This window comes from Chionomys nivalis, chromosome 11 (assembly GCF_950005125.1).
Source record: "Chionomys nivalis chromosome 11, mChiNiv1.1, whole genome shotgun sequence".
Taxonomy (NCBI): domain Eukaryota; kingdom Metazoa; phylum Chordata; class Mammalia; order Rodentia; family Cricetidae; genus Chionomys; species Chionomys nivalis.
The window spans coordinates 3,825,578-3,852,528 of record NC_080096.1 but is presented as its reverse complement, the minus strand read 5'-3'; the positions used below and the strand labels follow the sequence as shown (position 1 = coordinate 3,852,528).

The 26,951-nt window shown below is 53.3% G+C and overlaps 1 protein-coding gene across 2 annotated transcripts in view; it reads right to left on the bottom strand.

The window, feature by feature from the left end:
* The window catches only part of Kcnab2 (potassium voltage-gated channel subfamily A regulatory beta subunit 2), an 88,345-nt gene that overhangs the window by 3,140 nt on the left and 58,254 nt on the right, over positions 1 to 26,951 (bottom strand). For both annotated transcript variants that reach the window (XM_057784070.1, XM_057784071.1), the window contains exons 4-14: positions 20,260 to 20,303; positions 19,408 to 19,445; positions 13,936 to 14,015; positions 11,363 to 11,407; positions 9,016 to 9,060; positions 7,959 to 8,002; positions 6,712 to 6,798; positions 2,796 to 2,881; positions 1,242 to 1,362; positions 1,060 to 1,154; positions 322 to 442 (exon numbers count right to left, since the gene is read on the bottom strand). In XM_057784070.1, coding sequence (XP_057640053.1) covers positions 322 to 442; positions 1,060 to 1,154; positions 1,242 to 1,362; positions 2,796 to 2,881; positions 6,712 to 6,798; positions 7,959 to 8,002; positions 9,016 to 9,060; positions 11,363 to 11,407; positions 13,936 to 14,015; positions 19,408 to 19,445; positions 20,260 to 20,303 — 806 coding nt within the window. The remainder of the gene's footprint in view (positions 1 to 321; positions 443 to 1,059; positions 1,155 to 1,241; positions 1,363 to 2,795; positions 2,882 to 6,711; positions 6,799 to 7,958; positions 8,003 to 9,015; positions 9,061 to 11,362; positions 11,408 to 13,935; positions 14,016 to 19,407; positions 19,446 to 20,259; positions 20,304 to 26,951) is intronic.

The following is a 26,951-nucleotide window of genomic DNA, read 5'->3' as shown; positions in this document are numbered from 1 at the left end:
AGGAGCTCAAGCTCTGGCGGGGGTCACGGGGAGCTCTTAGAATGCTCAGGAGTACCGTGTGAGAGTTTGCCCTAGGGGTATCTAGAGAAAGTTTTGGGGACCTCTGGTACATTGTTTCTGCTGGAAGGGTAGCCCAAGTGTTCAAAGATCTCTTCCCTTCCCCATGAACCCGGCTAGTTGACTGAGGGTGTAGGCTGGTGGTCTGTCTTTTAAAGAGTCAAAGATCTGAACTCTGCCCCAGGAGTCCTTACCTTGACCTTCAAGGGGGTGCTGTCTGGGGTCCCTCACAGGTGACCCCCCACCATGCCCAGAGCCTATTACCTATGGCCAACTGGGGGAGGGTGCAGCCTAGACGCTCGGCGATGGCCTGCAGTTCCTTCAGCTTGGCCTGCTGGCGCCGCCCCTCCTCACTCAGGATCTTGTCCTTCAACCACTGGTAGCCCTGGGAAGGGACAAGCTCCAGGTAAGGGAAGGGCTCTGGACCTCCAGATGCAGGTAGCTGATTCTCCACAAACATCAGCTCTGTTGGCACCTGGCCTCACGCTTGCACTGGGCCAGACTTACACCCTTCTGGATCCTGAAGGACTAGGTCTGTTTGTGGTGGACCGACCAGAGCCTGGGCCAGAGGCCTGGGGTACCTTTGGCCCTGAGGGGACTCCTAGGACCCAGGCTTGGGAGAGAGTAAGACCTAGAGTTGGGGCTCTATGGTGCTTGTCTCCCAAATATGATTGCCCTTATGCTTCTTGGGTATTCAGCAAGGGAACAGAATTTGATTTGGGGACAACTCTGTGCCCTACATTTTGTCTGGGGTCTCTGTGATGGTACGGTGGGGGCATCACAGGGACTGGAGCATCACCTAAGGTGGTAGTGGACCAGACCATTGAACCATTGAATGTCGAAGCACAGACGGGGCGAATGCGTGTGTGCGCGTGTGCATATGCGTGTGTGCATGTGTGTGTGTGCGTATGTGTAGGTTTGTGGGCCTGCTAATCTAAGGTCTGCCCCATGGATGGGAGGTCCTTACAGACTTGAACCCCTTCTGATCCCAGCTGGGCTCACCTTCAGGGAGGCTCTGGAGTAAGGCGGGATGCCGCTGTCATACTTTCCCGAGACGATACCACAGGCCAGAGGGGACCAGGTCATGGCACCCACTCCTGAGAGAGAGAGAGAGAGCAGGTGAGGTTAAGCTGGGTCCCTGAGGGGGGTGAGGAGTGGGGCAGGCAGGGTAGGCTGGTACCCACCTATCTTGTGGAACAGCTCTGGCAGCTGGACCTCTACCTTCTCTCTCTGGAACATGTGGTACTCAGCCTGCTCGCAGATGGGCGGGATCAGGTTGAACTGCCGGGCCACCGAGTAGGCCTCCTGAGGTACAGAAGGAGATGGCTGTGTCAGGGGACCTGGGGGGCCACAGGGAAAAGACACAGAGGCCTCCCAGGCCCTGATGCTCCCTCCACCCCCAGCTTTCCTGAGAGTCTGAGGCAGACCCCATGGGAGCCAGGAAAAGGGGGTAGGCTTTGGAATCCTAAGACTTGATGGTTTTTGGAGGAATCACAATGTAGTAAGGCCTCAGGTTAGGGGTGAATGGGAGCATGGTGCCTCAATGTCCCCATTTGTCATAAGGTGCCAATGAGCCACAGGTGTCTGAAGTCCTTCCAATAGGAGCAGCTTATGACTGGCACTCAAGGCCCTGGACCTATGATGAATTTGGGGGTTGTAAAAGCCTTCCTGGAGGCAACAGCTACATCAGCTAACTGATGAAGTTAGTTAGGGATCAGGAGCTTGGGGCCTTGGCCTGAAGGCGTTCCACAACTGCCAGAGACAGTCCTATGGTGGGGACCTGCCTGCCACTTAGAGCTGCCCTGCTTCCGCTCTGGTCTGAAACTCAGCTTCTTCCTCTAGGGAGTGGGGTGAAGACACTGACATCTTTCCCAGGGCTGGCTGGGTGGTCAGCAAGATGTCTGACCCAGGCTTGCGGATCTACTCAAATGCTGAGTTACACCAGGGGCTTCCGAAGTCCCCTGGGATTTTAAAAAACAAAAATCCTGTTGCACTTCCTGCATGCAGCAGTAATGTGTGGCTTCCGGAAGCTTCAGCAGCGCTGCATGCCTGGAATGCAGGGACACTGGGCAGGGCCAGGGGAAGGGCAGGGCTGAATGTGGAGTGGAGGCAGAGGCCGTCAGGATTCCTCAGGCTGCAGGATGGAGGCAGCCTCTCCTGGGCCACTCCCTTCCATGTCTTTGAGGACAGGGACCTCCTGCTGACTCTTCCTGGGAACCCCAGAAACACATAGGGACACAGGCTGCTCTAGCCTGATGGCTCCCATGGAAAGAGATGACAATTACTGGGATGTTGTTCTGAAAAGGTGGCCCAGGCTCCTTCCTGCACTGTCTGGGTATCAGTCTTGACCTAAGCAGTGTGACCTTAAGATGGGACTTAACCCCTCTGTCCTTGACGTTCCCACTTGAGACAAAGGGTTAGCATCTTCCTTTACCTACTGTGGTACTGTAGCGGCTAAAATGGGCATCGGCTCCTGTGAAGCCCTTAAATCTAATGGAACATCCCAGAAGCCCAGAATAAATGGCAAGCAGCACAGGTGCTGAGGCCCTAGGACCACGCTGGCAGGCTTGTCCTATAGATCCAGAAACCGAGCCCAGGGCCATGGACTGCGCTGTGAGGCAAGCTGAGACGCACGCCTATGTCAACTGCACCCTGCTATGCTCAGACACGTGTGTCCGTGTCTTGGGATCTCCTCCCACAAGGAACCCATGCCTGTGGAGACATGGGTATAATCTTACCATGATCTCCATGGAACTCCAGCGTGACGTGCCCCAGTACATGGCCATCCCCTGGTTGATGACGTGGGTCATGGCTCGCACGGTCTCTGTGAGAGAGAAGGGAGAGCATGGGTTGGGGTGGCTGGGGTTCAGGCCCAGCCTGGAGACGGTCTGCAGATGCAGGTGGGGGTGCCGGGAGGAGGGAGCAGGCTGCAAAGGCATCTTGCAAGCAGTGTACTTCCTGGCTCCCAGGGTCGAGTGTGGGTGTTGGGGAGTGGAGATTCCAGGAGAAAAGGAATTGAAATCCTGAAGACAAGTTCTCTGAGCAGATGAGGCTTGCCAGGATCCCTGGAAAAAGGCTTTGTGAGTAGTCTGATGTCCCTACGGCTGGCTATGGGGTGAGGGAAGGGGAACCCTAAGAGTGGGCCTCAGACTCTAGGATGAGGAAGTAGGAATCCTGGTCACTCAGTGGACCAGCTGGGTGGATAAAGGCTATTCAACCAGACCGGCCACGGCAGTGACGTTAGCAACGCTTGCAAACACAGTTCTAGTTACTGAAAGCCATTCCCACCAGGGTCCTGAGGGCTTCGCAGAGAGGGAAGATGGCGCCTGTGGGGACAAAGGCAGGCCCTTGAGGCTGGGGCCCTTGGGACCAGCATTTCTTGTTCCTGTGCTTGGGGAGCCGGAAGCAGAAGTGGAAAGGTTTGGGCAGGGCATGCCCAGGCTGCAGTCTTCCTCAGGGCAATGGGGGTAGAAGGGTGGGTTTAACTGTCCCTTCTGGGAGGGGCCGAGGTCTGCAGCAAAGAGTTGCGAAGGTCCACAAAAGCTGAGACTCACGACATCCTAAGGAGTGAATGGCTGAGATGCTCCCACCCCATCCTCTACGGCAAGAGCGGGACTCTCCCCACCCCAACAGCACACGTGCCATCGAATTCACAGGTCTGGGGGGCATAAAAATCTGCCAGTTGGAAGTGTGAAGGGGATCGGATGGGAAGAATAGGGATGATCAGGAGTGGGAGGGGGAAAGGAAGTGATGGGGGTGATCGAAATACATGATAACCGTGTAGAAAAATGTCACAACAAGACCCATTATTACATACGGGAAATTTGAGCTAATTTTAAAAATCCTGCCACTTGTAGGCCGTCTCCCTTGGCGTTTAGCTTCTTAGAGATGTGTTGGCTCTGAAAACGGAATGGGGTCTTGGAGGGGTGAGGGATGGCTCCATGGATTTCTCACAGGTCTGATACAATGCTTGCAAGGTCAACAGCCAAAGGCAGGGTAGAGGTATAGAGGAGAAGTGTTTCTAAAAACATGGAGGTAACATCCGCCTCGCTTCTGAATGTTCCCGTCCCACCCTAGCAGCCACAATCCCAGGCAATGGGAGGGACCGTGAGAGAAGGGGAGAAGAGAATGGTAGAGCCATTCTGATGGCCTGCCTCGAAACACCATTGGGTCCACAGACCTTCCTTGCATGGGGCATAGTGTTGGCTTCTGTTTGCCCTGTTTTTGGGGGTGTCTTACTTCTTACTCATTCTGGGTCCCTAAGTACTGCTTTGGCTAAGGTCTATTCATGGTGGACTCCAGGGCATCCTATCTCTGGGGTTAAGGCCACTGGGATTCTGGCAAAATGGTCCCAGTAGGTTCACCCAGAACACCAGGGAAGTTACATCTTACTTCTGCCCCTGCAGGGCAACTCTGCCCCGCCCCGCCTCTTGTGAGGTCGGGGACTGTGACTCTTTGGGGTCTTCTTTACCCTAACTAGATGAGGGACATATGAGAAGGGAGTTTGGGCCTTCTGGGACCTTCCCTGAGTCACTGCCTTTAACTGACATGTTTGACATCGGGAAGAGGTCAGGAGACCTAGAGACCCTGGGTCCTACTCCATGGAGCCCAGGGTCCTAGACAAGCTGCCCTTGTGAAGATTTTTAGAAACACTCTTGGAGGCACCTGAGACCATGCAGTATGGTTTCCCTAGTCTTCTCAGCCAAGGCTTAGGTCCACATGCCAGAGGTACGGAAGCTGAGAGGGTGGCGCACATCAGCCGCTCCCCCCAGCGTCCCCCGGAGCTGTCTGGTTGTGGTCATGAGGATCACAGCCAGGGAGAGTGTGCGATGCTCTTCCCATGCAGTGAGGGAGATGGAGATGGAGACGGTGCAGAGCCTGGGAATAAGGCTGATGGGCCAGGAGCCTGCTGTGACTGGCTATTCTGAGGAGTGGGGGAAACCTAGGCAGCTGGGGGTCTGGCCAGAGGCAGGCTAAATGTGGGACGCATGTTTAGGAGCACCGTGCACCTGCGCCCCATGTCAGCGAACCCAGAAACAGTGACACCGAGGGACGGCTGTCTTTCACCTCAATAATTAATGCTGCTCGACAGAAGCAGGGATGCTAAATCCTCCCAGCTGCGGCCAAAACCCACGGCATCTCTGCAGCATCACAAATAATACATGGGAGGGGTCAGGTGGCAGCACCAGGTGGCAGGCAGGAGCCCTTCCAGTGTGGAATGCTGCCTGGTTCCCAGGAAGACCAAGGCCTATCCATGAGGCGGGGTTCTTAGACCAGTTGCTGATGGGGGAATGGGCAGATACCAAGCATGGCACAAGGATGCCCTGGGCCTCAGCATCGTGCCAGTTCATATATGTATTCTTCAAGGAAGAGAATCACTCCATTTTGATCCTGGCTGCTAGGTGAGCAGACTTGAGTGACCACACACGGCCAGAGTGCTCACCAGGAACCTCTGTGGTAGACAGGGCGGCTTGTTGGCTGGTGTTCTTTGCCTCTGTTGGAGGCTAGAACTTACCAAGCACGAACTAGGAAAGAGATGAGTCTTAGGGGTTGCTCAGTCTGGGGTCCCAGGACTCTTGTGGAAACCTAGTCTTTTCCAACCCTTCCCATTGTACCATCCAAGGTCAGGCTCCCAGGCAGGGACTGGAGCATCCTTAGATCAAGGGAGACCCCGGCAGAAAGCCAGCCGGCCGCTGCAGGTCACAGCACCACAAGCATGGAGTGGGGACATGCACACGGGGAAGGAGGGGTGGATGAGAGCATGGATGGGCAGCGAGGGGCTCCAACACCATTTTGCTTTTCCTCTGCTTGCACGATGTCCTTAGGGGGCGCTTCCCCACCCCTTATGCATTTTATGGAGAAGTTTGTCATGGGGGGGGCAGAGAGTTGTGTAAATAAAAATACTGTCTCATAAAATGCAACTTGGACACAGAAGTCAATTGTCGGCTGAGGGTACTGTGTACCTTCAATGATGAATGTCCTTGACTTGAAGGAACTAAATGGGTCCCCTGGTGATAAAAGAAAGATTTAAAGAGACCAGAGTTTATCGCTGTGGGAACACAGAGGAGTGGTATGATTAAGGGCGGGACAAAAGAGCACAAATCATCACACAGAACAGAGTTCTGCTAAAAAGAAAGAATCTCTCTCTATATATATATACACACATACAGCAGTGTGGTATATATATAAAAGCAAATGGAGACAAAATAACCGGTCCAACTTAACCCCCTAGTCCCAGAAGCAGCAAAGCATGAATGAGAAGATGCCGAGGCAGGAAGTGGGAGAGATGGAGGGACCGGGAGTCGAGGGAATAAATAAACGCTAAAGAAACGCAAATGGCTCTTCAAAGCCCTGAGTGCTTATTCCCCTCCAGGTAATAACTTACCCCCAGAGCAAAAGACAGCTAAGCCCTCCCAGGGGAACCAGAATGAAAAGAAAGAAACCGTCCCCGACAGCCGCCACTGTGCAAAATACCAACTGCTGAGACAGCACCAGAGAAGCCCTGAACACAGCCAGGATACAGAATGAGATCAGGGCCCCGGACTCAGCCTGGCAGGGCCAGGGCCTGCCCTTCCCCAACCCAGAGGCCTAGCCACCTCTGTCCTGAGCACTTTGTCCTGCATGAACCGGCGAGGGGGTAACTGGCTGGCCTACCTTCCATGGGCGTGTTGGGGTCTGGGCGGTTGGCGAAAACCACATCCACATAGTCCAGTTGCAGTCGCTCCAGGGAAGCCTTCAGTCCTGGGAGAAGAGCGGGAGGGGTAGGCACTGTCGGTGCCTGGCTCAGGGGCAAGAGTCAGAAGAGGGCAGGGCCCTGTCATGTGGAGCTTTAGGACAGGTGAGGGTCTTGAAGAGATACCAGGAGGCACATCCTAAAGGGAGTGGGGGACACCCTGGCTATTCCAGGGGACATCAGGAGAACCACAGGCTAAATGTCCTGAGACCCTTGGGCCACTTCCAGGACCTGTGGTCTGTACAGAAACAAGCAAAGCTTGGCATGGCATTACACAAGATGAGGTGGTACAAAAAGAGGGTGGTGTGTAACACACACATCACCAACACACACCTCCTAGCAGCTCAGAGCAAACAGCTAGGGTGAAGACATTGAACCTGGGGTGCGAGGGCCGGATACCAAGCCTCCCTTCAGTTATGATGTTTCTTAATGAAAAATATTAGCTCAGAATAAGTATGACTTGGAGAGGAAGAGCCCACATCCAGACACCCCCACTCTGGACTACATTGTTCATCATTTCCAATGCCCCCGAGTGTGTGTGTTGCGCGTGTGTGTGTGTGTGTGTGGGGGGGTGCTCTCACAGCCCCACTTTCTAGACCTTCTGACACATGCTCAGGGTGTCTCATCCAGGATCATTCAGACAGCGCGTGGCTCAGCCTGGCCTGAAAGCTGGCCATCTCTGTCCAGGTTCAGGTTCCCTGCTTTTCGGAGCAGAAAGAAGGGTCCATGTTCCTCAGGGTCGAGGCCTGGGCTGGGTCACTGAAGGGAAGGCTACTATGCCTCTTAGCTATCCTTCAGAGGAGATCATGAGCTGGGGACAGCATGGCTGGAGGCCCTCCTCACCCAGGAGGTCACGGGCTGGGCACACCACAGTTAGAGAGAGCCCCTCCTCACCCAGGAGGTCACGGGCTGGGGACACCACAGTTAGAGAGAGCCCCTCCTCGCCCAGGAGGTCACGGGCTGGGCACACCATGGTTAGAGAGCCCCTCTTCGCCCAGGAGGTCATGGGCTGGGGACACCACAGTTAGAGAGAGCCCTTCCTCACCCAAGAGGTCACGGGCTGGGGACACCATGGTTAGGGAGAGCCCCTTCTCACCCAAGAGGTCACGGGCTGGGCACACCCAGGAGGTCACGGGCTGGGGACACCATGGCTAGAATCCTGGCTCACCTTCAATTATGTGTTTCCGGGAAAGGCCTCTCTCTGTCTCCGCTCTGAAAAACAGGCCAACAGGGTGGGAGATGTTGCAGCTGGCTGGGGATAATGCTTACGATAACGATGTTGGGAAAATGCAGGTCAGAACATGCGACACCTGCGGATAACAGCTCCAGGCTGAGGATCCATGGCTCAGGTGGGTACCTGGACACTGACCCCAGGTGAGGTGCAGGGCTCTAGGCTTCAATATTACCTTGCTGCTCAGCTTGGATTTATCATTTATACTTTTTGAAATAGGTTTTCCCTACGTAGCTCAGGGTGGCCTCAAACTCATGATCCTCCTGCCTCAGCTTCCCAAGTATTGGGGTTACAGATATAAGTCCAGCTAAGGATTTTTAAAAATTAAGAACGAATATTTTTTAAAGGTTTTTTTTTTTTTTTTTTTTTTTTTTTTTTTTTTGAGATAGGGTCTCATGTGTCCCAGGCTAGCTTCAAATTTATTACAAAGCCATGGATGACCTTCAACTTCTGATTCTTCGGCCTCTGAAGTGCTGCAATTATCAGCAGGAACCACTGAGCTTACAGGCTGTGAAGAGGAAACCAGGGCTTCGTGCATGCCCGGCAGGCACTCTACTGACTGAGCCTCATCCTTAGCCCATAAATCTGCTTTATAATCTCCAGGAGATAAACTGATAACTTCCTCAAGCCCTGTAGAGAATACAGAGCCAGACACCTGGAGCTGGCAGAGGGACAGGTGGTCCAGAGACTTTAAGATGGTTTAGACAGGTCACGATTTTATGTTTTCTAGAGTTTTTATAATGTCACCATGTAAGTAAAAATGACAATTAAACAAGCCAAAAGCTGCTTGCAGTTTGGGAAGGGACCGGACGGGTGTGAGGTCCCCAGACTGGAGTGAGTGCCAGCCTGCAGGTAGCTGTGCAGAGACCAACATCCCCTCCTTCCTCGAGGATAACAGTGTGACCATTGCCCCCGCTTTGCCAACGGTGTCTCGGCAGGAACCGGGGCTGCAGTGGCCAGCTGCCCCTGGGGCATTGCAAACTGTGGCACTTACTTTCCTCCCCAGAAGATCTTAGTGGTGATGACGAGGCTGGACCGTCTGCAGAGCAGAAGAGAGGAGTTACTGGACGTGGCTGGCCCTGAGGTCTCCCTCGGCCTTCACCTAGGGCCCTAAAGCTGTCACACCTGGGAGCCTGGTGTGAAATGGCTGTTTCTGAATTGTGAAGTTCTCGCCAGGTGCCAAGCGCAGGAACCAAGCACCTCAACGCTGCAGGGTATCAGGGTCTAACAGTGGAGATGCAAGGTAGGAGCAAAGGTTTGCAGGGATGGGGACAGTGGCTTCCCCATCCCTATGTGTGCGCCTCAGCCCCACGAGGGCCCGCTGAGGTAGGAGAGCCTCAAGTCGGACTCACAATGCCTGCTCTGCTGCCAGACATGGGCAGTGCCAGCTTATGCCAAAGGAGTGATGACCTAGTGTGAGTCTCTCCATACACACCATCAGGCACATTGGGATTGATCAGCACAAAGGGAAAACAAGCGGGCTGTGCGAGAGAAGAGGGGGAGGGTGTCAGGAACCCTGTGGTGTGAGGTCTGGTCACCGAGATTCTGAGTGACCATCAGGAATGTCAGGGAGGAGGAGGTAAGGTCCAGCTTTACTGGGGTCCTTGGGATATAGGGCAGGACTCAGCCTAGACTGACAGTCAGGGATCTGCTTGAGTGGGTGCTTTGGGTTCTGTGGTGTCTGAATGAGAATGGTCCCTGCAGGCTCATGCTTTTAAATGCTTGGTTCCCAGTTAGTGGAACTCTTTAGGAAGGGTTAGGAGTGTGGCCTTGTTGGGGATTTGTCACTGAACTGGGCTGTGAGGTTTCAAAAGCCCACACTAGGCCCAGGCTCTCCTTGGAGGCCTGCAGCTTGTGAATCAGATGTGCCCTCAAGAAGTGAGCTCTCAGGTGCTTCTCCAGCACCATGCCTGCCTGCATGCGTGCCACCATACTCTCCACCATGATGCTAATGTACTAAACCTCCAAAGACGATTAGCCAGCTTCCAATGAAATGCTTTCCTTTATATCATTATAAATGAAATTATAAATCAAGACATTTCCTTGTCTTGATCACGGTGTCTCCTCCTAGCAATGGAATAGTGACTAAGACAGACTCCTATCCCGCTGTCTTTGAGCTCCGCCACCTTCTAATCCTCATGGGACATGATTTGCAGGGTGCTGGGCTGAAGCCTGCCACTCCCCAGGTCCAGCATGGCCTGGCCAGGCCACATTGGTGATTTACAGACCCAGACAGTCTGTCTTCTACCGCACACTGGTCCCTTTACAGACAGTGAGCTCCTGAAGGTCGGACTATCTCTGAGGTCCTTGGACAGAGAGGATAGAGTTCAGCTGAGAGCTAAAAGGCCGCCACACTTGACCCTCTGCGTGGTGTCCCTGTCACGCCCAGGCTACCTGGGAATGCCCACTGTGTTCAGGAAGTTCATCCCATGAAGCTCTGTGAGCGGAGCAGGACAAAGGACAGCATCACTTCTGCCTCAGAGAGCTGGACTTGCACCATGGGGACAAGGCGAACACTGGTACCCTGGCCTTAACTGCTTCCATGGCACCCACTGTGTGTGAAGGCTCACTCCCTCCAGACAGGGTGGAAGACACTTCTGGGCTGAGTTCTTCCACTCCAGCAGGGAAAACTGGGCAACTTGAGATTTCAGCAAGGTTGCCCAGGGATGCCACAGGTGGTACTTTCCGCGTGCATGACGGGGTTTCACCTGGTGGAGAATGCCCGTGAGTGCCTGCTTCTTCTGCCTCCTGTGTACCACTCTGCCTCATTTACACCCTGCTGGGAATTGAACCCAGGCCTGGAAAGTACTCTAGCAACATCTCCAGTCCTCGGCAGGACTCTCGTTACTGCCTAACCTCTGGTCCTTGCAGGGTACCGAATTAACTTTTCTATTAAAAGGGAGAGAGAGGGGGAGAGATAAGAGGCTGGGGTAGCTGGCTCAGTGAATAAGGGTGTGTGTTGTCAGGCTAGGAGCCTTGAGCGTGAGTCCCTGAATTCACAGTAGAGGAAGAGAATCAGCTTCCACAGTTGTCATTTGACCCCAACATGCACGATGTGGCATATACCTACCACATGGAAATAAATAAACGTAATGATAAAAAAAAAATAAAAGAGCACACAAGCGGTTGACAGACCACCACTGTGGTAATCAGCAGAGACCAGTCCCCAAACACTGAACAGTTCCCACTGCAGTGCTGGCCAAGCCCAGGCTTGCCCCAGGCAGATGGCCTGCCCACCCCAGCCAGGAACCCCAGGATGCATTCGCCTCTCCTGCCATGCATACCGCCCCCCCGCCCAGCCTCCCTTGTGTGCCCTGGAGACAGACCGCAGAGATAATTACCTCCATCCCTTCTTCTTAATGATGTTTCCTAATACCACTTCAGCCCTGCAAAGCAAGAGAGAAAGAGAGGCAGACATGGGGATTTCATCCATGCATAACGGAAAAAGAAAAATCAAACCCAGCCCCACCGTGACAATGAGCCATCGGGTCCCCTCTGTGAAAATGTCAGGCGCCTATGTGGCCTTGGCCCAGTGGCTCATTCCAGAAGAGGTGAAGTCTGCAACTGCCCAGGACTGGCAGCAGGGGTGGGGGTTGCGGGGCACTGCTGGTCCTCTGATGAAAAGGCCTTGTCCTGGCAGCAGCACCTGTACACTTGTTGGGGAAGGAAAGGTCCCCAGGACTGGCTTCCTCCGCCAGCTACAGGTACACCGGGGAAAATGCTCAGCCAAGGGATGTGGGTAAAATGTTCAGGTGAATTTATGTTTAAAAGGCAAGCTGTGCTCCAGGTGTTCTCGGCACAGACTCTGTATGCAGAGACGGTGCACTTTCTGGGGCCAGCGCGGGGCTTCCAACAAAGCCTGTGTGTGCCTGTGTGCACACATGCGTGACTGTGCGTGTGTGTTTGCGTGCAGCTCATTTCTCTCTTTAAACAACAGAGAGCCGCCCAGCCCACTGCCTGTTCTTGGCAATGGCTCAGGGTCCTGCTTCAAGCCGGGGCCAGCTGGGGTCACAAGCTGGCTGTTCCAGCTTGGCACAGGAGTGCGGATTAACTTTTAAGAACTTTCTGCTTGTAGCAAAATGTTTCTGAGCAAAAACAACAGACGGAAAATGATCCAAACCCAGCGCTACATTCCAATTATAAAAGCGCCTGAGTCATCCACTCAGAAATAATGGGCTCTAATTTGCAAGCTGTTTAGCATATATTCTGAATGCCCCTCATTTATGGCCAGGACGTACTGAAAATTCAATCAGCTCTGGCCTCCTTTCATTCCTTGGTCCTCCAATTTGTCAGACAAAAGACCAGGAGAGGAGGAAGATGATAGTGAGGCTGCCTGAGCGGCTAACCCAAGCCTCCCGCTTGCAATCTTGGTTGCAAGCTCTGAATGTAGACACAGAAATACTGCAGGTCGCCGAGAAGCACACAAATTACTGTCAGAAAGATATGTGTGTGCTCACCCCTGGTCAGCGAGGGGGCAGCTCTGACTGACTGCTTGCTGGAGCTACGGCTAGCCCCTTGGTCAGAGAAGCTTGGCCTGGCCCCAAGGCATAGTGTGCAGCTTCTCAGTCACATTGGCTGCTAGTGTTAAGGTTTCTCTGTGGTGTGAGCAGGCTGGCTTAGCTACGGGCTGGACTGTGGAGCTACAGCAGCTGGCTGAAGAGCTGAGGGTAGCAGGCTTCAGAGGCAATGCCATTCAGAGCAGAAAGCTTTTGCCTAAGGCCTTGGCTTCTAACAAGTGGCTCCTTAGAGGCCCCAAGGATGCTCAGTGTCTGGCATGGCTGTCCTGGCATGCCAGCTTTGAGTGTCCGGTTAAACAGAAGTGAAGGCAGTGACAGAGTAGAGTCTGGGGAATGCTCAGTGATGGGGCCATCTGGAGATGAAGGAGGTGGCATCAATCTGTGTTTGCTCTCCTGGACAGCAAAGCCGAGGCAGGAGCTGGGCCAGGGAGGAGACGGGGAGATGCCTCTGGGCTGGGCATCTGCACCAGGCTTTCAACCTCTGGCTGCTCTGCCCAGCTGTCTGTCTAGAGAGCATCTTTCTGTGATTGGAAGCTGCTGTCTGGTTGGAGGAGGGGGTGGTGGGATGTGGTATAGGAAAGACCCAAGCACTGCTGACGGAGGCTAAAGGGGGTGGGGGAACAGCTGTCAGCTCCCCAGGCCCTTGGTAGGGATTGGGCAGCGGTCCAGCTGGGTTCCCTGATCCCTGGTGCCATGGGTCCCTCTCTAGACAGCAGGTCAGATCCCAAGGCCCAGGGAGCAGGTGCTGGCCCCGTGGCCATGGCACATAGCAGGTCAGGGCTGCAGCCAGCCCAGCTGATGGGAACTTGGCTGGCTCCAAGCAGGAGCGGGCTGTAGGGAGGACAGAGAGGGAGCCAGAGAATGATTTCACCAACAAAAACTGACTTTTGGAAATGTGATGTAGGAGACCAGATGATTTGATTTCAGCCCGTCTTTAAAATCAAAGCCAACAGCTCTGGCTGAAGAGCACTGAGCCTTTGCATAATCGAGTTGGAAAGTTCATTGTCAAGACGGAAAGCGCTTCCTTCGCACCGAGGTCTGCCAGCGCCCGCCCGCTCCAGCTCCGAAAGGCTGTCTGCCCCACAGACACGAACAGGCCAGGCTCATGGGGCTCCGGCTCACCCACACAGCTGGGGACAACAGTAAATCCCGGCTGCAGCCCAGCACTGAGCCTTGTTAACCTCGGTGCCAGGGCACACAGAGAGTTTGGTGAGCAGCCAGTGCCTGAGTGTCCCGAGGCTGGCCCCATCCAAATATCTCCTAGGATCCTTTAGAGTTTTAAAAAGAAGACAGTAGACACTATCATGAGTGCCTGGGAGGGAGAGACAGGCACTGGAGAAGTGGCTCTCTGAAGGTGTCCTGTGCCACCCTCTTCTGTCCGTGAGAAAGGTACATACTTGCCAGCAGCGTAGACCTCTGCGGTATCGAACAGGTTGATGCCATTGTCATAGGCCAGGGTCATGAGGTGCTCTGCCATCTGAAATAACAAAACCAGAGCTGGTGGGGACAGCACTGTCGTTCCAGCTCCAGGGAGGTTCTAGGCAGGGGCTCTCAACCTTCCTGATGCTGTGGCCCTTTAATACAGTTCCTCATGATGTGGTGATCCCTGACCAAATAAATATTTTCATTGCTACTTCATAACTGTAATTTTGATACTGTTATGAATTGTAATGTAAATATCTGTGTTTTTCCAATGGTTTTAGGTGATCCTGTGAAAGAGTCATTGGAACCCAGAGGGGTCACGACCCATAGGTTGAGAACCACCTCTTTGGAGCATCAGCCCTATGGCCTTGGTGTTTCTCTTGGCTCCTCTGTCCTCTGTGCCATTGCACAGGGAGGCAACAAACTCTTTACAAAGGATAAAGATGGCAAGACAGATGAGGGAGACAACCTGCCGGCTATGAATTTTTTGGGACCATCATGGAATGTGGCCCCTGTATTGGGCCCCCAAAATTCAAATGAACCAGAACCTTAGGATGGGACCTTGTCTGGTAGCGGGGTATTTGTGAATGTATTTGCTAAGATGGGGCCACACGGCCTCCTGGCAGGCTAGCCATGCCGTCCGATGTGACTGGTATGTTAGCAGGAGGGCTATCTGGAGGTAGAGCACTGACTGCAGCAACAAGCCTGCAAGCCAAGATATGCCCCCAGAAGCCGAGAGAGACAGGGGCAGACTCCTCCTCCAGGCCTCTGGAGGGACCAGGTCTTGACTGAAGACATGTGATTGGCAGCACCTTGCCATGTCAGTCATGAGAACCAGTGGCCAGTCGTAGTAGGATGCCCGCCCCCACCCCTTTTAAGATTTAGCTGTGGATTTATCTGTATAAGGACACACCTCTCCCAGCTACCGTGGGAGGGCTGCACACTGACCACAGAGGGTCCCACAGCCATTCTAGTGGGGCTGAGTGTCATGTGGCCTCTGTTGGCGTTTCTCTAACATGACACGTGGGTAGCATCCTGGCCATCCAGCCAACCTCACTGCTGGCTAGATGGTGAGGGAGAATTGTCTGTATTCTGTCAATCATGTTATAAATAAACACTGATTGGCCAGGCAGGAAATATAGGCGGGAAAATCAGACAGGAAGTAGAAATGATATAATGAGAACAGGAGAATTCTGGGAAGGAGGAAATTGATTCCTACCTCTCCTGCCCAGACCACGGAAGCAGCAGGATGTGATCTGCTCCACTGAAAAAGGTACTGAGCCACATGGCTAACATAGATCAGAAAAATGGATTAATCAAGATGTGAGAGTTAGCCAGTGAGAGGCTAGAGCTAATGGGCCAATCAGCTTATAATTTATGGAGACCTATGTGTGATTTTCTTTGGGGCTAAACAGTTGGGGGGTACCAGGCAGGACAAAAACCCCAACAACAAGCAGGCCTGGCCCTTCATGTTACAGCTAGATCTTGAGCTCCCAGAAGGGTTAGCTTTGTTTCACAACAAACAGCAATTGGTGGTGTGTTCGGCCATCAAGGAAGCTGGGAGCACACCTGTGACTGATGGCCCCCACCGAAATACAGCAGAGAGAAGAGCCCCGAACGCTGCAGTTCTCAGAGGGCCAAACCTATTCACGCAGTTCAGGCACCAGACTTCCCTCCCCAGTCAGCCCAGAGCGGCTGAATGGTTCCAGCCTCCTGACTGGTTCTCTGGTATCCAGTAGGAAAGAGGCATCTGTGTGAGCGCATGCATGCATGTGTGTATGTCCGTGTGTTTGTGTGTGCACATGGCATGTGTGTGTGTGTGAGCACGTGTGCATGCTGATGAACTCTGGGAGTGAAGGGCACTGCTAGGGGAGTGAACCCATGCCCAGTCGGTGGTCATGGGAATGTGGATTTGGTGCTGCTAGATTCCCTGATTTGTCAGGGGATCCAAGATATCCAGGCTGTGCTAAAACCTAATTTCTAAAACCTGCAGCTACTTCAGTGTCTGATGCACAGCCACAGCTGCTGGGGTCTGAGAGCCAGAAGGACCAGGGTGATGAGGCTCTGGAAATCAACTGCAGGGAGCTTTGCTGCCTTTTCTGCTGCAGCTCAAGTGTGAGCATGTCAAATGCAAGGTTACTGTTGCTCTCTGGGGCCTGATGTAACCGCCGAGCCTTTTCTCCAGAGTTGCCCACCTGAGGAACCTCTGTTTGTGCTGGGCATGTTCTCCTGCAATGCCAATGCACGGGCAAGTGTGGTTTGTTCACAGGTGTGTTCTGTTGCTTTCACCACGACCTTTCCCAGATGTGTCTCATCAGGCAGCCCGAGCCATGCCCAGGGCGACACTGCATGCTGCACCCCACTGGGTAGGGGCCATGTGGCCTCCCTGGAGGGTTTCTGAGGCTCATGGCTTGCATTTTTGTCTTCTGAGGACTTTTTTGTTCGACAGGCGTGTGTTTCTGCCCTATCCTATCTGCCTCCCAGAAAGGAGGCTGCAGTTGCTCTGTACTTCGTCTCTAGGGCATCCTGGGAACCAGCTTAAGGTGGTTCCTGAGAACTTCGCTCCTCCCCTCGCTTTCTTTAAATTAGATGCATACTTCCTGGAGCTGGGATGAGGCTCAGCTGGCAGAGCACTGGCCTAGCAAGCCTGAGCCCTAGGCTCAGTTTCCAGGAACAAACAAAGCCAGGAGTGGCGGCGGCACCCACCTGTAACCCCGGCACGCAGCAGGGTGAAGGCAGGAGGACAAATTCAAGGTGATCCTTGGTTACATAGTAAGTTCAAGGACAGCTGGGAATATGTGAGACTGTTTTTAAAAATGTACTACTGCCAGGCAGTGGCGGTACACACCTTTAATCCCAGCATTTTGGATCTCAGTGAGTTCGAGGCCAGCCTGGTCTACAAAGAGAGTTCCGAGACAGCCAAGACTGTTACATAGAGAAACCCTGTCTCAAAAAACAACAAAAAATATTCTTATTGAAATCTGTATGAAAAATTTCCCATACTAACCCTAAAACATTTTTTGGAGGGGGATGGAGATGGTTCAGTGGTTAACAGCCCCTGTTCTTGCAGAGGAGCAGGTTTGGTTCCCAGCACCTGCATGCTGGTTACATCTGAAGCTCTAGTTCCAGGGGACTGACGCCTCTTCTGGCCTCCTCATGTGCTTGCCTGTGGTGCATATCCATGTATGCAGGCAAAACACTCAACACACATAAATCAAACTAAAGATGGTAACTCTGAGACAGGGTCTCACTATGTCGTCCAAATGTTCCTCAAACCCAGGCTCTTTCTGCTCCAGCCTCCTGAATGCTAGGACAGTGGCAGTTGTCACCCATTCAACAATACTGCCGCACGCGTGCTACTGTGCAGCCAGCACCACCTTCCTCCCCAGAACGTTCTCGGCTTCACGACGATATGGCAGCTCCACAGCTCAAACCTTTTCCCACTGGGACAGATGTTTAACGGCTCAAACAGCTTGGTCTAGATGACCTATCCGGGACTCAGCTTTGTCCTTGCAGCAGAAGCAGTCACAGATGTGTCAACCAATGAGTGTGACTGTGTGTGACGATAAAACTTTACTCACAAAGACAGAGTGCAGACTCACAGAGACAGGAAGTGGATTAGAGGTTAGCAGGGACTGGGAGTTACCGCTCGAAGGCGTGGAGTTTCTGTTTGGAAATGGAAATCACGCCTGCATGGCAACATGAAGACACCCAATGAACCACACCCCTAAAATGATTAAAATGGTTATTATGTCTAAGGGTGCCCGTATGTACTTACGCATCGGGCTAAGGGGCAACCGTGGGTGTCATTCCTAGGTTACTGTTCAACTGTCCGCCCTGACCCGTTTCAGTCTCTCATTCATCCTGCAGATTCCGCTAGGCTGTCTGGCCGGCGAGCCCCCCATGTCTACTGCCCCAGTGCTGGGATTTCAAGTACACACTGCCATGCCCCCCTTTTTCTGAGTTCTGGGGATTCAACTTGCTGGTGAACACTTTAATGACTGAGCTACCTCTCCGGCCCTAACACGGTAAATTTTATGGTTCATATATCTAAGCAAAAGTTCTCAGGATAGGGAGGAAAGCAGTCTACAGTAGTCTTGGCTTCTTGACTGACTCTTACCCAAACAGGCAGAGAACAAATACTCTGTCCTCATCACACGACACAGTCAGGGGTCCCTAACATTTGGCATATTGATTTTTTTTCCCCACACGAATTGCAGGATCTGATACAAAAGTTCTTGTTCCTTTACTACGTTGCTTTTGTCTGCAGCATCCTCCCAGGACCCGAACTCTGTCATCTACTCCTCCTCCGGGTTGATGTCATCAAGGTGTGACCCCCAGCATCTTTATCCTTGTCATCCCATCCATGTCTGAGACACGGAGGGGGGCAAAGCCAGCTGGAGTTGACATCTGAGATTCATTCATCAATACTCCCAGTACCACAAATCTGTTGGTGACAGAGACACTTGTCCACAAGGACACCATGCCCTGTGGCTAGTGTCTCCCTCCACAGAGTCCTCCTACCGACTATCAGCAGCCACCCTGAACGGGGAATGAGGCTGAGTCAGACCCGACTTGTTTGAGACAAACCACACGTGTCCCAGGGCTCCAATTTCTACTCTGAGCTCTGGGGACCAGCGTCACCTTAGAAGCTCCCTACTCACCCTGAGTCTTCATCAGCCTCAGAGCGCAGGACAAATGGTTCAATGACCAGCTATTGTTATAAAAAAAATCGAGTACGAAACCACACACTGCATTTAAATCTCCGTGGAAGCCAAGTTTTCCCTAAAAACTGAGCAACTGCAGCTAATAAGGTCTCAAATGGACTCGCTTATTAATTTTTAAACACGAGCCTTTCTACAGCAAACTGGGCAAACACAGCGGGCCGAGATGGTGCAGACGCTGGGAGCTCTCTCTCTGACCTCCCACTGTGCGGAAGGGCACCCCTGTCCCCACAGGCCCTATGACACCGGCAGCACTTAGATCTGCTTTTCTTAGCGTCACCTTGGGTCCCAATAGTAGATAAGCCCCAGAAGACAGCAGTTCCCAGTAGTCAGAGGAACATGTGGTCATGTGGTCAGGAGCACGGTGGGCCGACAGCCCACACGGGTTAACAGGTGCGTGTGGATGGGTCACGCATGTGGCATACTCAGAGGGGGCCCAGCTTTGTCACTGGGAAAACACGGGCCTTGAATTCGGGGTGAGCTGCGGTACAGGTGTCACGTCCATGAGAACCCTGGACTCCCAGGATCCCACAGTTCTCAGCTGTGCCACCAGGTGCAGCACCTGTCTCGGCCACCACCCCTTAGCCTGTCTGACCACGGGGGCAGGAAACCCCCAACACAATGAGAATGAGGCTGCCACGATGGCTTCCGTGAGCACACACAGTCCCTAGTTTATGCAAGGGACTTAACCGTGTGCTTGGGGCCGAGGGTTCCCTGTCTTACCTCATCGGTGATCTGGCCCCCGAAGGTCACCCATGTTCCTAGAAGGAGACATACAGGCTCAGGTGAGATAATCTGACAGTAGGTGAGAACAGTCTCGTGGGTGCTCAGACTTTAAAGCGTAGGGCATCGGGTCAGACACAGCCACATGCCACCCACTGTCTGTGTGGAGCACATCCTGTGTGTGTGGATACCTGGCCGCCAGGGTGAATCTCCAAACAAAGCTAACAGTAGTCTGTCTATAGGACAGAGAGCTGGGTAAGCCGAGGAAGGCTGTGGCCTCTGAAGTGTCCATCCGGAGCCAGGTGAGGAGGCTGAGACAGGAGGACCGCCCTGAGTGTGAGGCCAGCGTGGGCTCTAGTGTTGGTGTGGTGCCATCCCAGAGAGCGGACCGAGGGTGCTTCCCTGATGACAGGCTCTGCCTGCAGAGGGTTAGGTGTGGGCGTTAGGGTAGGAGGGGTAAAGAGTGCATTTGCCTTGAAGGAGGAAACAGAGGGTTCTGAGGACTGAGCTGACATCCAGCGGAAGGAACAGGGCAAGACCGAATGGTCTTTCCTGGGGATTGTCTCTCTGAAGTGAGGCTTCGAAGCCAGAAAGCAAGCTTCCTGGTTCAGTGAGTGTCAGGGGCTGCTCTGACTTCTGGATAGGAGTGAAGGGCTGTGTGCAAAGAATTCTCCTGGCCTCTCCTGGCTAAGGCTAAGGTTCTGTCCCTTCTTTTTTTTTTCCCCAGCTGCTGGTTGCCATGGCAACCTAATCTCCCAGAATTGTAGGCTCTCAGTGTAGCTCTCTGTTAAGGGTGGGGCCGACTCGTTTAAAGCCCCCCTATCCTTGTTCATGAGGGGTCCTCGTACTTACCAAGCCCCAGGCAGGAGACCCGGAGGCCGGATTTGCCCAGGTTCCTGAAAAAAGAAAGACTGAGTCAGACCTTGGCTCGGGTAGGAAGGATGCTGCCAGCCAGGCTTGAGCACCAGGGCCAGCCCGTGCCTGCTTCCACCCAGTCAAAACGCTTTCTGAAAGGCACAGAGAATCATCCGAGGGAGGCCTCTGCTAAGCGGCCATGGGGGTGACATGCCAGTTGTTCCCCAGGACCACACAGGGCTCACACAGGCCTGCAGAGCTGCCTCCAGGGCAGATGGTGAAAATAACAAGGGCTGTTGTTGTGATGGACAGGTTGTGAGGGGACTGACTCGGGTCTGTGAGTGGCCGCAGGGTCCAAAGCTAAGCTCGCTCTTGAGGGCCCATTTGCCACCTCTATTATGGGTTATTTGTCCCTCCTTAAGAACAATGACATGCAGTTCGTCCTGCTTCATCTGAGCCTTTGCCCTTCGATGTCCAAAAGGCCAGTGGTGTGGGCAGCACTGCGGTTCCCCAGCAGGGTTGCTCTCACTCTGTCATAGCCTGGCAGCCCATGAAATAACCTCGCATGCCCAGTGAGGCTCCTACCTGGTAGGACACACCTTAGCGGATGGACAGGCTTTGGGGTCATCATTACTGTTCTTAGGAGACTGTAGAGGGTGAGACACTTCTGCCACAGTCTGGGTCATCTGTCTGTCCTTGTACCGGCCAGCCTGGACCCCCACCCCAGGAGCAACAGCACATCAGGGGCTCTTAAACATCCTGCTAGCTGTAGGGTGGGTCTCATGAGTGCCCAAGGCAGAGGACAAACAGAGGACAGCCTAGGAAGTGGGGATATTCCCCTTGGCAGCCAGCTCAAGCTACCCACACTGTGGTCCGTGAGCACCCACGCGGTGGTCCGTGAGCCCCCACGCGGTGGTCCGTGAGCCCCCACGCGGTGGTCCGTGAGCACCCATGCCTGGCCTGTGTGTTGGTGACAGAGGCATGAGCTGCCCACACGGTAAGGCGGACGAGTGACCGGTGCCATAGCTCTACCCGGGCCCTTGCCCTTTTAGGGCTGGACTCCGCTTCTCTCATGGGCTCCTGCTGCCCCATGTGTCCCTATGCTCCCCAAGGGCCAGCCACTCCTAGGGCCAGCTGGGCACTTCCAGCAAGGATGCCGGCTACTGTGAGAATGTGTCACACAATTCCCAGGTCTGGTGCCGTCACAGGACATTGACTTACGTGTATTTTGTTTCTCAAAGAGGCAGCTGCCCAAGACAGAGTGTATGACATATGAGATGTTTCTCTTTATACAAAACCATCAATGCACACTGCAAACAGGCTCGAATGAACCATGGTGGCTTGGTCCCAGCACTTTCTTTTTGACAGGGGTTTCTCTATTATGTAGCTCTGGCTGTCTTGGAAATCACCATGTGGACCAGGCTGGCCTCAAACCCACAGAGATAAATCTGTCTCTGATTTCACCTCTGACTCCCAAGTGCTGGGATTAAAGGTATGTGCCACTATGCCTGGCCTGGTCCCAGTATTTGGAGGTCTGAAGCAGGGGGATTGCTGAGAGTTTGAGGCCATCCTGGGCTGCATAGCAAGATCCTGTCTCAAAAACAAAAACAAACAAATAAAAATCCAAAACAACAAACCTCCCAAACTTAATAGATAGTAATATTTATGTATTAAAAAGAGAAATGAAGCCGGGCGGTGGTGGCGCACGCCTTTAATCCCAGCACTCAGGAGGCAGAGGCAGGTGGATCCTCTGTGAGTTCGAGGTCAGTCTGGTCTACAAGAGCTAGTTCCAGGACAGGCTCCAAAACCACAGAGAAACCCTGTCTCGAAAAACAGAAACAAAAACGAGAGAGAGAGAGAGAGAGAGAGAGAGAGAGAGAGAGAGAGAGAGAGAGAGAGAGAGAGAGAGGATGTTTCTGGGCTTCCCCGTTATAAATCAGTGAATTCAGCCAGTGGTGCCCTGAGTATTGTCTATCAGGACCAGGCCACCCGTAGACCCGGGCATCTGGAGCTAGCCTGAAAGGCAGGATTGTATCACATCTAGATTCTGCAGGGCCAGATCTGGACAGGAAGGAACTGTAGTGGAATGTGACCGAAGTGCCCAGAAGGGGCACACTGATCATGGAGATGCAAGGTTTGACAGCTGCCACAGTTAGATTTTGATTGCTGATAAAAACCATGACAAAAAGCAACTTGAAGAGGATTTGTTGTTGTTGTTGTTGTTTTTGTTTTTGGCTTACTTATTCCTGGTTACCAACCACTGAGAGAAGCCAAGGCAGGAACTCAAGCAGAAGCCATGGAGGAGCGCTGCTTACTGGCTTGTTCAGCCTGCTTTCTTACATAACCCAGGACCACCCACCTAGAAGCGCCACTGCCCACAGTGAGATGGGTCCTCCCACATCAACCATTAATCAAGAAAATGCACTACAGCATGCCCACAGGCAAACTGATGGGAGCATTTTATCAGCTGAGGCTCCTTCTTCCCAGATGACCCTGTTCTGTGTCACCCCGATAAAAAGCCGGCCAGCACTGAGGCCGTGGGGTCACAGAACACTTTGACAAGTGCATAGAGACTACCGATCTCTTCCCTGGGAATAAGGTCACAAACACACTTAGGGTCCTGCTTGAAACATTTCAGGGTTTGCAGAACCCTGGGCCCTCCTGGGTACTTGGTCTGGATAGAGCCAGGTGTTGAGAAGCCAACCTGGAGCTGTCTTCACATGTGACCATAGGCAGCAACTTCCTGACCAGAACAGGTCAGGAGGCAAGTTCTTGTCTGTCACCCTCCAAAAACTTTTATCAGTGTAGTGCTGGAGCTGAGACCCGAACCTAGGTCCTTACACGCTGGAACACACCGCATGTTCTGGAAGAGAGAGCAGCTCAAGAAGCAGGCAGATGAAGACTCAAAACACGAGGCTGGGCCCACCTGTGCCTGTGGCTGAAGAGCAGGTGCCCGTCACCTGCCAGTTTTGGGTAGCACATCGAGAAGCCATGCACCTTAAGTCTGGTCAAGAAACAGACGAACTTCCTAAAAGGCCTCTCTCTTCTCCTGCGCCTGGGTGTGGGTCAGGGAGTGTGGCTCTGGGTGGTGTCCTCATCTACTGTCCTTAGGGACACTTTAGCAAAACCAGGCCACTGCTCCCTGCTGTAATTTCCCTGCTCAACTTCTTTTGTTAAATGATGGTATTAGTCCTGCCATCTGCTGCCAGGCCTGATGCCCTTCTTGTCTTTATCTCTGAAGGGACAGTCACCTCCAGGCTAAAAGCTATATGGGAACGGCTCCCTAGAGAGGGCAGGGAGCATCACAGCGCCAGGCCTGCACGGTGGCAGCCACCATGCTGTCACCCCAAACTTCAGGATGGAAGAATAATCGACACATTTCCCTTCTTCAATTAAAACTTGATATGATTATAAAGTAATTGGGCAAAGTCCCTAAGCCTTTCTCACCGGCTTGCTGTCTCTCTCCTGAGGCCTGGGAAGAAGCCTCTGGAGGCCTCTCAGCATCACCTTGGCCAGAGGCAAGGCAGATTCCTGGCTAGCAGACTCCTGTCCCAAAGGCTGTGCCTCAGGCTTCAGAGTGTCAGGGCCCCAGGAAACAGTCTTTAAAAAAGACTTTTTTAAAGAGTTCTGGGCCTTTCATGTTAGCCACCTGGGAGGAGGACGAAGACTGGCTCAGGTAAAGGCAAGGCCATTCTACCTCACTATGGCTAGGGAGTGTGAGGGACAGGGATTCTGGTGTTGACCCCCTGTGCTGGGTGTGGGGTACCAGTCATGCATAGGTCTTCCCTGTACCCAGACTCCGGACCCAAGGGCAGGCATGGGTCTTCTTGTCTTCATCTGCTGACTAGAATAGGGTCCCAAGGAGTGTCAACTGAGGGACGGCAATGTTGGCGCCATTTGGACATGAGCAGTACACGTCAGAGATCAGACCCTCGGGACAGAATGCTCCTCCCACCTCCACAAGCAAGGCAAAAGCTGTGTCCTTGGTTCGGGAGACTCTGCCTCTCTCCAACCCTGTGGGCCATGAAGCTTCAATGGACAAGTACACCTCGGGTGTCTGGAGGGAAGGGGAGGTAGAGGCACCAGGATCAGGCCAACCCTTGGTCCCCACGGCCTTAACCAAATGTTAGCTGTGGCCCCTGGCAGTTGTTATGTGGTCACTTGTGAGGCTGATGCTCACAAGGCACGAGAGCAGAGAGACCCCTTAAAGGGACTTGTGGGTCATGAGCTCCATACCCTTTCTTTCGGCCCCTAGGCTGCACATCTTTTACAGGAGTATGGTCCCCCTCCCTCCAGATGACATCAAGAACACACAACCAGGTCCTGCCGTCGGGGGAGGCTGTGCTCTGCCATCAGACAGACGGGACCCTGTGTCTAAGAAGAGATGGGGCTGGAATTTGAACTCAGGAGTCCAGATTGAAAGCCTTTCACTGCTGGGTCTCACCCTCCCTGTCTTCAGTGTATGCACACATACACGGACACACACAAGGACAATACATGCACACAGACACAAGTATGAAGCTACAAATATAGGTATATATGCACATAGACACACATGGGTATACACACAGACACATGCACGCAGACATACAGGCACACATGTACATACACACCACACATGGACACAAATACACAGACACACACGGACACACATATGCACACACAGAGACATGCACATATACATTGCACACACATGATCACTGGGAGCACTTGGGCTTCTTTGAGATCCACTTTCCCCATCACGTGGAGCTCTCTGCGCGTGGCACAGCGACACTAGTGTTTAGTCCTGGCGAATCTCAGATTGACTTCAAAGTCACATCAGGTAACAAGAATCCAAACAAATACACGCAGAAATTCATGCATATGCACATAGATGCATACATACACCTGTACATACATGCATATAAACACACATACATCTATTTAGTCCTAGCTTTTAATGGCTACTGAAACCAAGATACAAACCACAGAGAATTTAGAACAGGGAATTCCATTCCAATTGTTCCCACCAAGCTTAGAGGATGGAAAAAGAGTTCTTTACTCAGACACGGGACCCTTACCTCATGCCAGTGCTTGCCACAATGTGGCCTCATCGCATAGGTACATCTGGTCTACCTTCTGAGTGTTGGTTCTGGGGAGGTTTAAGCTCATTGTGATATCAGCCGGGAACTTAGGGGACCCTCCTGCAGTCAGTGGTGACCACCTGTGTTTGAACTGTCACTAGGAAGCAACTGTTCCACCTCCAGTTTTAAGAAGCCTTTCCCAGGAGGCTGTCTGGGCTCCAGAGTGCTCCCTTGACCCGTTCAGCCTGCACAAACCCAGGAAGACTCCTTTCCCTGGCGACTCCATGGAGAGAGGCCCCACCCCTTTCCCCAGAGCCACTCTTCAGGTGCCCAGTTGCTCAGTTCCTTGGGCTCTGAGTCTTACACAGAAGTGAGAAGGACCCAGCATCTTCTGGGCCTGTGATCTTAGTGGAAGTAGGAGGTGGTAGGGGGGCGGGCATGGCTGAGGTCAAACAGTAAAGTATAGTAAAGTCCCATGAGGTTATTTACTTTAGGAGCTGAGCCCATAAATGAGATAAAAAACGGTGAAGGAAGATGGTGACTATATACCCGCCCCCCTTCTGTGGCCCAGGAAAAGAGACTTGGAGTTGACCAAGTCTCAGCTTACTCTTTAGCAGGTCTACCAGGTGCTAAGAGGCCCTCGGCAAGGGCTGCTCAGGTCTCCAGAGACGGATCTGCAGGGAGGTGGGAAGGCCGGTCCCCACCCACAGAACGGGCTGCTCTGCCTACCTATATTTCATCCCTGGCTGCTTCACGTTGCTGTCGTTGCTGTTTTGGGTGCTCTGTACTGACAGCTGTCCCAGGCTCCGGGCTACCATGGCCACGGCACGGAATCGTCCACGGGTGCCTGGGCTGGGGCTGCTGGCTGCCGAGCGACCCAGGCGTTCTTCAGGACCGCGGGTCTTCAGGCTGTGCTCTGAGCACACGAAGGACACCTGCATGGTGAGGCCCGGTTCAGCTCCTGCCAGATTCAGAAGTCACCTGCTCCTTGGGAGCCCTTCCCTGCCTCTGATGAGACTTTATCCCAGAAGGTGAAGAAGCGGCGGGGTGTTATCTCAGAGAAAGGATTTCTGAGGGCAAGAGAGGACCTGCCTGCGCAGTCGAGCGGATGGCATCAAATTTCCAGACGACGCTAGACAAGCTCTTATCCGAGAGGAGTCAACGATGGGGGTGGGGGGGTGGAGGTCCAGCAGGGAGGAGCCTTGTCCATTCTCTTCTCACATCTCCTCCATCCCCACTTGGCTTCCCCTGCTCTGGTTCTGCCTGCTTCACTTCCCTGGCAGTCTCCAAGAGTGGGCTGCAAAGGACTGAGGACTGATGGGTGCAGTTGCCTTCCTCCAACAGGAGTGGACTCCCGTTTTCATGACCTCGCTGCTGGATGTATTCCCTGGGGTGGGATCCCGGGGTTGAGCAGGGCTGCCGCGACTGCATGCTCAGAGGGGTCTCAGGGAGAGCAGCTGCTTCTCCTGCCTGGCTCCTGGCTCTGCACATGGGGTGTCAGAGGCTCCTGCCGAGAGCCAGTGAGTGCCCCGTCAGAGGCGCAGGCGGTGCCGAAGAGTCATTATTTATGATGCAGGATGCACAGCCGCCTGCCTTGCTGGTCCCTGGGGGTGAGGGAGGCTGGCA